The sequence below is a fragment of the Pyxicephalus adspersus genome, chromosome 10 (genome assembly GCF_032062135.1).
Source record: "Pyxicephalus adspersus chromosome 10, UCB_Pads_2.0, whole genome shotgun sequence".
NCBI classification, from domain to species: Eukaryota; Metazoa; Chordata; class Amphibia; order Anura; family Pyxicephalidae; genus Pyxicephalus; species Pyxicephalus adspersus.
This window is the reverse complement of record NC_092867.1, coordinates 24,257,400-24,270,045: the sequence shown is the minus strand read 5'-3', so window position 1 is coordinate 24,270,045 and position 12,646 is coordinate 24,257,400. Positions and strand designations below refer to the sequence as shown.

Here is a 12,646-nt window from a genome sequence, read left to right as displayed (position 1 = left end):
TTCCACTTTATCTGTGTAATGAACCATTGTTATCACCTCAAACATTGAAGTGACAACATTTGAAGAAAGGACTTCAAACATTTTTCTCTATTTATCTCTACTACAAGGTGGGGGAAATTTGTAGTTTACAGAACATAGAAAAGATTGTTTATGCTTCTAGTAGTAAGTGACGAGAATGCTACATTTCAGAACATGTTCTTAGCTTTAAAAGTTTGATGATCTAGTAAGCTAAATGTATTACATTTTGGCTTTGGGCTTAGATTTTCTTTAAGAACGAACAAACGAACAAACCCTGAAGAAATAGAAGAGCTTCTATTCCTGTCTCCCATCTAAAAATGCTAGCTGCTGGCTGTCTGCGGCATCAATATTTTTAGGTCGCTGATCTAGAACAAGCATGAAGATCAATGAACTCAGAATGATGTCATGAGTTTCCAGTCTGCCTATTTGTTTTAGGTCAGTGACATAGAAAGTCCTAAGGTCATTATAACATCACAACAGGCAGTGGCACTAATATTTTCGGGAGCAGTGGTCAATGGTAGTAGCCTCCATACTTTGCCTGCATAGGTTTACTTTTCTCTATTGAATAATTTAATCTCTCTATAGTCAAAATTGGATTATTTATAAATTTGACAGATTTACAGTTAAGAAGTCCAAAAAGTATGTTTTATGGGGGTGTGCCCAATATGTATATGAAAATAAGTAAGAATTGAGAGACACACGGCACATGCACGGTCCAGAGCCCATGAGTTTAGTGGTCCGTAGGTCCAAAAAGGTTGGCGACCACTGCTCAAATGCCCACTGCAGTGTCCAGTGAAATCAGAGTTAGCAATTTCAGTACATGAAAGAGGCGTGCATATGTGTGAAAGATGGAAAGTAAAGATGGATTTCTGTATGATATTTATAATGGCTGCACATGAGCATATTCATAAAAATAGTGCCATGGTTGGACTGATGCTGCTAAAAAGGGTACATCTGACACGAGGTTAGGAGCCAAATGGCAAAAAAAAGGAGCAACCAAAGCCAAGCTAGATAGTATCAAGCAGGAAAGAGTAACCTGACAAGCAGATATCTATGCTGTGACACTCTGAGGGTTGGTGCTTCTGTGATTGATCCTTATCATGGTCTGTCTGCATATTATTTCACCTCCTTTAAAGGATTTCAACGGCTTTTGCACCACTACTGATCATGCAAGTTAGCCAAAAAGGATTGTATGTTGGGGAAATTGTAATTGACATGGCTTTGCCTGATTAGAACAATATACCACTGAGGTAGAGTTGAGCTACGAAAGCCAATGCACTATGTCCAAGAATCCCCAGATGCCTGTTCTTCATACTGGTCACTTGAGTTTTTTTCTTGTTAAAGCAACAAAGTCACTTTAGGCTACACACAGACCTGAGAATACTGATATATGTTGCTGATCGTTCATGGAAATCAAACATGTCCAGTTACTGCATGTTATTCCATTTCCCAGACAAACCCCATAGATATGCTTGTCTTTTAATACACAGTAGAATAAACTCTGGGGTAGTTGAATCATGTCTGTATCCTTAACTGCCCTTGTAGGTCCATAGCTAAATTTATTGGTAGATTCTTATTTATTTCATCACAGTTACTTCAGTGCATTGACATTTTTTAGCATCCCTAAGGCCTGATCGTAGACTCTTTGGACTTCCAAAAACTCTATAGCCATTCTCTACCATTTTTTACATGGGGGAACCCAATCTCGCTCTCATTAATATATCCGCAGCTCACAGTATATTGGGAAGGAAGAACAGTACCCTCCAAAAAGATCATTGGTGTCAGATAAACTGCTCATTGCTCAAGAAACCCCCTATTAACCTCTGGAGGAACCCTGGTTGAGAAACACCGCTCTACAGTGATTTGCATTTTGCATGGTGTTATTCCTGTGCTGATGACAAGTAAATGTAACCATCAGCAAACTTTTAATCTAATATCCTCTTACCTCATACAGCTGTCCCATGGTGGCACTGGTTGGAGGAATGGTGTTGTTGACAAAGAAGAACAGTGCATCTTCTGGTCGAAGGTGTATCCTCTTCCTGATGAGGAAGTAAAACTGTCCAACTGAACAGTTGTCAAGGGAAAAAGCAAACACAGCTGATCAACATGGGTGTCACGTTAAACAAGCAAGGACGAAAAACAATATCCTAGAATATTTGTGTACAATGACTGAAGGTCTTTGCTACACAGCTACATAAACATATTGCAACACTTCTTGTATTCTGTTACCACTAGACAACCTGTACATTTCTAGTGCTGAAGATAGCAGGTAAGAGAAGCATGATATGGCAATACAAGGGGGAGGGAAACCTACCAGTGAGGTCTGATGGTACAAGATATTTCCTCTTGTCCAAGTCAGGGACACGGGCTTTAGGAGCCTTTTCAACAATTACCTGAAATAAAACACACATTGACACATTACTAAGCTTGACATATTTGTGTTCGATTAACATCTAGCTTTGTTCATCTTGAAGATTAGTAGTACTCCTCATCAAAGTTTGCCGAAATTCTTAGGCTACATACACACGCAATGGTTCTCATCTGGTATTCGGCTCAGGGCTGATATCGGACGAGAATCTGGCGTGTGCAAAGCGCTAGTCATCTATCGTCCAAAGGACCGTCCTGGCGGATCCACAGACGACGAACGATCGTAATGGAAGTGAAGAGAGAACCACGGGGTGCCGTTCTGTTGTTCTCCCCCCTTCCCTCTCCATAGAGCAGAACGTTGTCCTACATCGTGCAGTCGTTTCTCATTGGAAAGAATCGTGAAAGATCCTTTCCAACGACAAATATTGCACTTGTGTATGGAGCCTTGGGGAACAGACAGTTGTAAGGCAATAGGAGCACCAACATGGACAACAGAACTAATCCATAAACGAAACCAAAGGGACAAATTTGAGCTTCCCTTTGTTTGGCATCTGAGAATCTGTCAAACAAGATAAATATTAATTAGGAAATATCTTAGTTTAGGACCAGGCCCTATAATTTTATCATTAATGTGCACAATAAACTCTGAAATCCAAGCCAGGTATTGGTATCGTATGTCATATGATAACCATACACGTAGGTAGAACTTATGACCAAGTTTCACGCTGGGTTATTCAATAGTTGAATGGAGTACGTCACCATGATCGTTTTCCGTACAAGTCCAGGTTACTGCTAATTAGGATGTAAAATACAGATTATTGCTGGCTGTATGGATAGTTTCTTTACTCTCCTTACAAAACTGTGTGATGACAAACAAGACCCATTTTGTAACATCACAGTAGCAATGCAAACTCTGATACCTGTTCAATATTTTAATTCTTGGGCCCTTGCCATGTTACAATTTGTGATGCTGCAAAATTGGCAAAGGCAACCATATCTTATTTTTATTTTACTCTCTGCAATGCAGAAATTACATTTGTGAACTGACTGGCATCTATAGGCAGCAGATAATTTTGTTAGCACTCGATTTATATAGAGGCTTCTCAATAGGCTTTGTTACCAACAGGACCACATATGATAACGATATGCGAACAATGCATTCTATACGTCCACCACAGACCTCAAATCCAACAATATGACTATAAAAACGTATCTTTTCTCTAGGAACAGTGCTTTTGTTCCTGGGAATTGCTCAGCCATATTGTGCTGCTGGGGAGGAGCAAAGGCCACACACAGGTACTTTGTTTCCTTATAGATAGGACTGCTAGAGGCAAAGCATAAACACACTTTCCTTTCTCCCTCAAATCCCTTTTTTAAGATTTAAACTGTGCTTGGTTAGTTATTATTTAAAGAGCACCTGTGCTAAAATAACTTCCTAAAACCTGTACAATATTTATGTTTTTCATGGTGTTGTTATGATCTGTCAAACAATCCACTTTCCTTGTGAACCGATTCTTGCACCACACCAGCCCACCCCCAACCCCATGTGATTGCATTTGGGCCTAGCAATTGACTACTCAGACACCCAAAATTCTGCAAGATTAAGTATGTGCCTGGGAGTAAAAGGATTTTTAGCAAGGCATCAGCATCAATCAAAACAGGTTCTTAGAGTGCAAGTATAAGCATCATAAAATACCAACTGTGAGCAGTGGTGGGGAGAGGCAGTTGTTTAAGTACAGGTGTTCCTAAATGCAGCCGTTTATATAAAGCATTCTTACACTTCAGTCAAAATAACAAGTGCCATCAAATCAAAGTCACCTTTTTACAGTGTTGCAATATAACCTGTTATGACCATACTGCAGTGTTCCTTAATTTTACTATCCCCTACGACAGTGCTGTAATATTACTATCCCCTTTAAGAAAGTGCTGTAGTGTCAAAGTATGCTTATGGTAGTGCCATAATTAGGGTTGGCATTGGGAAGGGGGGGCAAGCGGTAGTTCTGTAAATGGCCCCGATTAATTAAAAGAGAATGACTTTGCAATGCTGGAATTTTCAAAAGTTCCCAGAAAGTTTTCCTCGTATGGGGCCCAGAAATGTGTTTTTTAGTACGATATAGCAATACTGGACTACTGTCTCCCTTACCACACTGGTATAATAATACTATCCCCTTTACGAAATTGCTGTAGTGTCAAAGTCCCCTTTCTGACAGTGCCGTAATATCACCTTCGCCCATAACAGTGACGTACCTCCTTCATAAAAGTGGAATCTTATCACTATTTCCCTTGTGATTGTGCCATAAAATTACTGTCCCTTTTATAACACAGGTGTCCCAGATTTGGTTATTTTCAGGACACAGTGTTCTTTCTATTTGTGTCAGAATGATTGTGCATAGGATAGGAAGGCCTTGATTGTGTCCTGACTGCCCCTGCAAACAATGTTGTTATTGCGTATGATTATTGCGTATATAAATGGAAAATAAGAACATTTTCCTTGTACAGATTTGTCTAAATACTAAGAATTATGAAATGTTGCTGCCCATTTCTAAAAACTGCGTAGGTGATAACTGCAGCAACCAATCAGCTACTGCTATTCATCTTTTATTCTGTACTAGAATAATGACAACTCAAATCTGATTTGTTGATAGGAGCAGGTTTTATAAAACGATGATCAATTTTCAATAAAGTGTGATCTGATGCTCCCCTCAAATTGATTAATTTGTGAAGATAGCCTCAGTTATGTTCAGTCAATATAATGGATTGATTGTTGATGGTGGAAATCCTTTCAAACTAAATACTGATTGAAAGATCAATACATTATCCATATTATTGTCCAAATACCTACATTTTTAGAAAATTGTAACATCTGGCTGGGTTTTAATCATTTGCATGGCTATGGACACCATTGAAGGGATGAAGGTGATGATAAAGCAAGCAGTCATATCTGAAAGTTATTATAATAATAATAATTATTATTATTGTTATTATGAATAATAATAATAATAATAAAAAAGACTATATAGCACCAACATATTATGCAGCGCTGTACATTAAAAAGGGTTACAAAAGACAGATACAGACAGTGACACAGGAGGAGGAAAGGACCGTGCCTAGAAGAGCTTACAATCTATAATACATCAAGAATAACTAAATGCCTGTGTGTTTGCCCTCATTTATCCATTTCTAGTGTTGTCTGGCAAAGGATAACGATGACCAAAATGAATAAAAAGTGTAACATTTCATATGTGACAGGTGTGAGCAAGTGTGAGTGTTTATGACATCAAAACTATGCCAGTCTCCATGAGTGTTCCATCCCACGATGGGTATGTGGTGCAGTTTGCCATGCACATCGCTATGCATTGTGTTTGGCAGCCAATTCATACTCTGTACCAGCCATTCTCAGCCTGGGTTCACACCTGAAAATTAAAGAGTTCCTCATGAGTAAAAATGTTGAGTAAATTTGCTCTGTAAAAATATATACTAAACTCCTAAAACTACTAAAATACTAAAAAAAAGTTTTGGCTTTAGATACATTTTAAAACTTTTCCCAGCAGACCTCCTCCTGTGTAAGTACAGTTATGATATTTCAAGTTAACCCTTTCTTCATTCCAGCATTATTAAACTGGCATAAAGTGCCTACACACAACCCATGGCACTAATATATATGCTCCTTCACACCTAGGAAGCCCCTGAATGGCCCTATCAATGAATACAATAAAATATAATCCTATATTTTTAAGCCTATAAATAAACAAGGTACATAGTCATCTATATGTGTTACAATCCATGTGACAGTAATGAGTAAGTGGAATCACGTGTGTGATAATATCCTGTATGTGCAAATTATACAATACTCTATGAAAGTGTCAGAAAGAACTTGGTATACTAGCAGCATGAGTCAGCATATGGAAGTCATACGATCATCAAAACATTATTCCAGTTTTCCTATTTCTGACTGCTAAATGCTGTGTCACTGTCACACATTATGTTTCTCATTATTACAGAAATAAATATCTATGTTTACACTTTTGTATGTTTTTTGTTGTAATATTTTGTTTATTTTTATAGTTTTGTTATATTCTATATTTTGTTATATTCTTTCTGCTTTTAAAGCTGGACTCCAGGCAGATATAATAGATCCACATTAAAACTTTAAATAGGTGTTTCTCAAACTGAGCAGGGGTGCCCAACAGGTGGTTCGCGATCTACCATTAGATCACAAAGGCAACGCAAGCAAATTGCTGAGCCCTGCTTTTCAAAATGAACCCTATCGCGCACAGGAGTTATTAAGTCCAAGTTTTTATTGTTAGTAGATCAGTACATGTATCCTCACTCTATCCTCATATACATACCTTTTTAAATTTAGTCACACAGGATATTGAAAAAATTACCGTATAGGAAGAAAGAACATTTGGACTTCAAATATCAAAAAACTCCCTCAAAAAGTTGAGGGCCAATAAAGATATTATAATAAAGCAATCTGATAAGGGAGGGAATATTGTAATTCCTTGCACTGAACAGTATGAAAACATTTGCTACAGAATCTAACAGAACTCTGAGTGGTATAAGAAAATCGCAGAGATATTATCAATGATATGAATTAAATAAAAGATTTTATCTAGTTTTAATCAAGTTTGCCATAAAGAGCCGCTACTTTCCCTATCCCTTTTTTGTTGGTAGATCATTTTGACTTGGTCATTTTAAAAGTAGCTTGCAAGCCAAGGGGACCCTTAAGCAATGAACTATTTGCACCTATCGAGTCCGTTACCACTGACACCAATGATATTTTCGTCCATCTGTTAAGGTGACATTCTTCCTACCATGCTACTACTGTGAGCTGTGGATATAGTAAACATAAAAAGAGTTACATGAAAGTTATTTCAAGAGGTTCCCCACATTAAAAGGGTTGAGAAACACTGATTTAGAGCGAGTTGAGAGATCAAAGAGTTGAGATCACTGGCAGATTGTTATTGCTTGTTATCTGTGATTGCCTAATTGTCTTGATCATTAATATCATTACGAAAATTTGCCACCAGAACACGGATAAAGGGCAAATCTTCCAGTGGAGACAATGGTTCCTGTAATGACTGTCTAGGGGATTCCCCCCACATTGGAAATCTTTCATCTCACTTTATGTTGTGTCTTATAATTAATCTCCCTAATAAGACACAAATTACTAGAACAAAAATTGAAGTGCACCCTCCCCCTACACTTACTGAGAGTAAATAGCACTGCAGTTACAGATGTTTATTGGGCCATATTCAAAGTACTACAGTTTGTATACAAAACGTGATTTTTTTTATTCTATCCAGCATATCCTGAAGTGTTGGGTAAAAGCAGCAGCCACACCTATGAAAAATGAGTGTCTACCAGACAGGTGAATAATAATTATGTTTTTTAGGTTGCCTAAAGTTTTTCTTGAATTCTACATTTATTAGCAACATGGAGTTTGCACGTTCTCTCCATGTTTGCATGGTTTTGCACCGGGTACTCCCACATTCCAAAAAATTCAGTGAGGTTAATTACCTTCCCACTAAATAGACCTTAGACTGTGTTAATGACACAGTCTAAGGTTTATTTCCTCCCTAAATACTAAAATACTAAAGACTATAGTAGATTGTGAGCCCTTTGAGGGACAGCTAGTGACATGACTATGGACTTTGTAAAGTGCAGTGCAATATGTTGGTGCTGTATAAATACTGTTTAATATTAGTAATAATAACAATAACTCAAAATACAATGAAACATATAGTATTCATGTAGATCCAGAATGAAAAAAGGTATCAAAAACTTTAAGAAATTGCATAGGCAAGGTAACAGGTGAATACAATGCAATGGATTCAAGCACACAACTGAAACAACAGACACACAGAAATGCTTGAGGAGTGTACAAAGAAAGACCAGCAAAGCTTCTATATAATTAGGGGAATGTAAAATGGGTGAAAAGGAATGGGGGAGGGAGAAAAGAAGAATAGGAAAAGAAGGTTGGGGGAGTGTAGTGTAGTGGGTAGAGAGTTCCTGGCTTATCAATACTTGCTTCTCAGTAGAGAACCTAAACTGGATCCAGTAAAACCAGGTTTGTCTAAATTGCTCAGGCCATTGCATTTGAGAGGCTAGCGTGGCTTTCATATGTGTGATATTGTAAATGCTAGCATTTCACTGCCCAAAATACGGTAAAATTTGTTTCCACTTTGAGCAAATTCAAGGCTTAGCAGCATTCAAATGATGATGAAGTAGTGAATTTAAGTATTCCTTCTTTCCTAGCATTTCTCAACCTTTTTACATGGGGTAACCCTTGAAATACCTTCCAGGAATAGGGGAACCCCTGCTATAATTACTATAACCTCATCTCACAGTATATTAGTGTGGTGATCAGCTAGAAGAATTCCTCTTACATTGCTGGCCAGTGGGAAAAATGTCACAGTTACATGGGAAGAATGTCACCATTACATGGGAAGAATGTCACCATTACAGATAGCCAAAATCATGATTGGTGTCACTTAAACTGACCCTGAGAAGCACAATTTGCTCAAGAAACCCCTAGCAGCTTCCGAAGGAACCATGGTTGAGAAACACTGTGCTTGATGCTTAAAACTTTTAAACCTGACCCCTAACGTGGCTCTCCGTGCTGGCAGTACGGGGTATACACACATGTGACTGCCATGTGCCCCTCCACTCTCAGGATGATGTTGGATCGAAAACCAGGGGGATGTCAGTGGTCACTTAAGGGCCAATGTCCAGGTATCTAAACGGAGGAAGAATGTTAGTTTTTATACAAATTTGTCATTATGCTTTAAAGGAGAACTATAGTTCCACATTTAAAAACAGAAAGCAGGCAGAAGGAACAGACTATGTCCTTTCTGCAAAAAAAATCACAACCTTTTTTATTATATACACTTGTATACATATACAAGTGTATATACATTATATACACTTTTGTGTATCCTGGCTTAGTCTGGGGCTGCTTGAATGCACTACCACAAACGTGTGGGTAATATGTTATCCCCAGACTGGCCAATCTTGATGGCAGAAGATCCAACACGTGGAAAAGGACCAGATGCGGAGAAGATAGTGGCACCCTCACCCAAATTCAGGACAGGTGAGCACAAATCAAAAATTGTAATCAGGCATGTAAGTTTATTTTATTTATCGCCTGTCCCTTCTGTATTAAAGGACCTGTCTGTTTACATTTTTTTTTTTACTTTAAAGGTTTAGTTTAGCTTTAAGAACACAAGAAAGCTATTTCCAGCATGGTGACACATTGAGATGCAAACAGGGAACACAGCATACCTACCACATTCTTCATTTTTTATCTAGACATTCCAGTTATGATCTGTCCACCCCACTCCCTTCTGTTGTTAACCTACAACTTTGCTATTGATATGAGAGCTGGTTCTCTCAGATTCAGATAACCTGATGAAAAAATAGATTCTTAGAGCTACCAACCTAAAGCCTTTACAGTCTGAATGTGTTTGTGATACAGAACAAAGGGCAAATCAACCGATCACAGACCTTTTGTTTACTTCCAATGATTCCTTGAGCTGCTTTCTAGATCAGTGTTTCACAACCAGATTTCTGTGGAACCCTGGGGTTCCTCCAGAGTTTCCTAGGGGTTCCTTGAGCAATGACAAATTTGTGCCTTTCCATCTGTAAGGTTGACATTTTTCCCCACTGTCCAGCAATGTAAGAGGCATTCTTCCTACTGACCACCATGCTAATGTACTGTGAGCTGTGGATATAGTAATTATAGCGGAGGTTCCCTAAAACCTGCAAGTTATTTCAAGGAGTCCCCGATATTAAAAAAAGGTCAAGAAAGGCTGTTCTAAAGTTATTCTGCAGTTGATTACAAATACAGTGGTACCCCGGTCTAAGTCCTCTTTGGAATAAGTCCAACTTGGTATAAGTCCTGTTTGGACACGAAAAAATTTTGCTTAGTATACAACCTTTGTGCTAGAACTTGTGTGGGTCAAAATGAGTCATAACACCGCGTGCTACCCTATTTACCTCTCTCGAGACAAAGCCACGACTGCCCACGAGCGTCAGTACGCCAGTTCCTACCATTAAGTGAACAACCCGTGCTCATAACATCTCCTCCTCCTCCCTTCTCAGCACCATCCTAGTAGGCACTCAACTCTTCTCAGCAAGCTAAAGTGAGGTTAAATCTTCATTTATTTCATCTAATTGCTTTTGTATTTTTGTATTTTAGTATTAGGCAGTGTTTGAATTTCATACAACCCCATCAATGTATAATATGCCAATAACAATAGGATTTTTTTCATGGGAACAGATTTATTATTTTCCCTTTATTTCTTATGGGAAGAATATGTGTGGTATAAGTCCTGTTTGGTATAAGTCTAAGGATCTGGAACAGATTAAGGACTTATACCACGGTACCACTGTAACTCAGTTTTGGTTAGTTCAGTAACTTTACTGACTTTAACACAGTTGTTCTTTTTACTGGATAGCTTAAGTGGCCTGGATTTGGTCTTTAAAAAACACCTGTCATAGAAGATGAATAATGGGTTACCATTGCTGATTTCATTTAAATGCTGTAAATAGCTTCATACTTTGTCTAGGTCTCCTGCTAATCAGTTCAGTCCTATATGCCACAACCTAAAGTGAGTAAACTGCATTACAAGGGATACCTTTCCAGCAAGAAGGATGCAAAACAGTAAGAGGACAGTAATAATGAGAAACTAGAACTTTATAATACAAGAAAATGTGTTAGCAGTTACTTAACTTTATTATTCCAAATATTTACAATATATCTCACTTATGTGACCCAGAGGCATGCAGAAGTAACTGGAAAGCACCATGGGGAGCACTAGGCAATAATGAAATGATATCTCTGGCATGTGATCACATTTTTAATTCACTTACAAAATCCCCATGGCAGTGTTTATTGGATTATAAAGCGGGATTCACATTTATTTGTGCAGTGATGAAAATTTAAAAGGATCAGAAATTAGGGGAATACCAGTAGTGCACCACTAGCTGGTAGCTGCGAATACCACAGAGGTGTTGGACATGTTGAAAATGACACATTGGGGTTCATTTATTAAAAGAAAGTCAGCAGAGCTTTATCTCATTTACCAAGCTTAGTGAAATAACCCTTGCCAGGGATCCCTTTACTTTGTGAACAACCTGTATTCTTTTAGTAAATTAACCCTCATATCCGGTGACCGTGCACCTGTGCTATTGCGGTAATTGTCACAGTAAGCAAGTTTACATACTGTAGTTTACATAGAATTCGTCAGTTGACCTGTAGGTACCTGAGAATAATGATTATTTTAATTTTTTTTCTAACCTATCATAGTATATGGCCATACCTGGTGACATCTGGCCAACTGCTATATTAAAGCAGAACTTTGCTGTAAAGGTAAATATATGTGAGCAGGCATGTCCTTTCTGGACTAAAATAAACTTACAGGTTTGCTCAGAGTGCACCCACCTATCCTCGCTCCAGTATGGATGCTGGCATCTTCTCCTGATCCAGGTTCAGACATTTGGCTATCTTGATTGACCAGGAAGGAATTATGTAACTCCCACACATGCAGAAAGTAATTTATATCCAGCAGCGGGGTATACTGGCATCATCTATACCTTCTGAAATAAATAAATAAATGACACTATAGTTCTGCTTTAGGTGTACTGATAGTGGTCTCTCTGCATAGTTCCAAAATACCTCCTGCTGAGTCAGACCTAGAGCTATTCAATCAGCAGGGAGCATAAAATGTGCTGAGAGGAGAGCTCTAGTTCTGAGTTAGCAGGATCTTGTGCAGAGAGACCACTGTTCCCATGCAGAAAGCAAAGGCCCTTCTCTACAATATGTAGGCTTTTTTTTACTAAAGAAAACAAATGATAGGACTTTACACATCTTTTGTTTTGGAACATATGTAAGTACTTTGCTGATTTAAATTAAACCTTCAACTGGGCTTTAATTCCACTACAATGCAAATTAACTGTGGTTGCTTCATCCAACAAATGTTTCACAAAAACTAGGAATTGTCATTGGTGACTTGTTTTAGGCTGAAAGATCCAGGATTTTACCACTCTGATCCCTAAAAAAAGCATTGACCTTAATAACTGCATGCTTAGTCCTGGTTAGTAACATGGCGGATAGTAAAGTAAGGACCATGATAATAGCCCAAACCCAACAGTTTGGGATCTGATAGTCTGCTTTGGTCCCAGTTTGTATTTATAAGGTTGTTGCTGAAAAGTCCTGTATAGTATTTTCAGTGTTACCCTTCTCTGTGTTTTTGGA

General features: G+C 38.2%; 1 protein-coding gene across 1 annotated transcript in view; it reads right to left on the bottom strand.

The window, feature by feature from the left end:
- The window catches only part of GABARAPL1 (GABA type A receptor associated protein like 1), a 304,992-nt gene that overhangs the window by 6,141 nt on the left and 286,205 nt on the right, over positions 1 to 12,646 (bottom strand). The window contains exons 3-4 of the mRNA XM_072424891.1: positions 2,333 to 2,411; positions 1,964 to 2,082 (exon numbers count right to left, since the gene is read on the bottom strand). Of these exons, the coding sequence (XP_072280992.1) occupies positions 1,964 to 2,082; positions 2,333 to 2,411 (198 nt within the window). The remainder of the gene's footprint in view (positions 1 to 1,963; positions 2,083 to 2,332; positions 2,412 to 12,646) is intronic.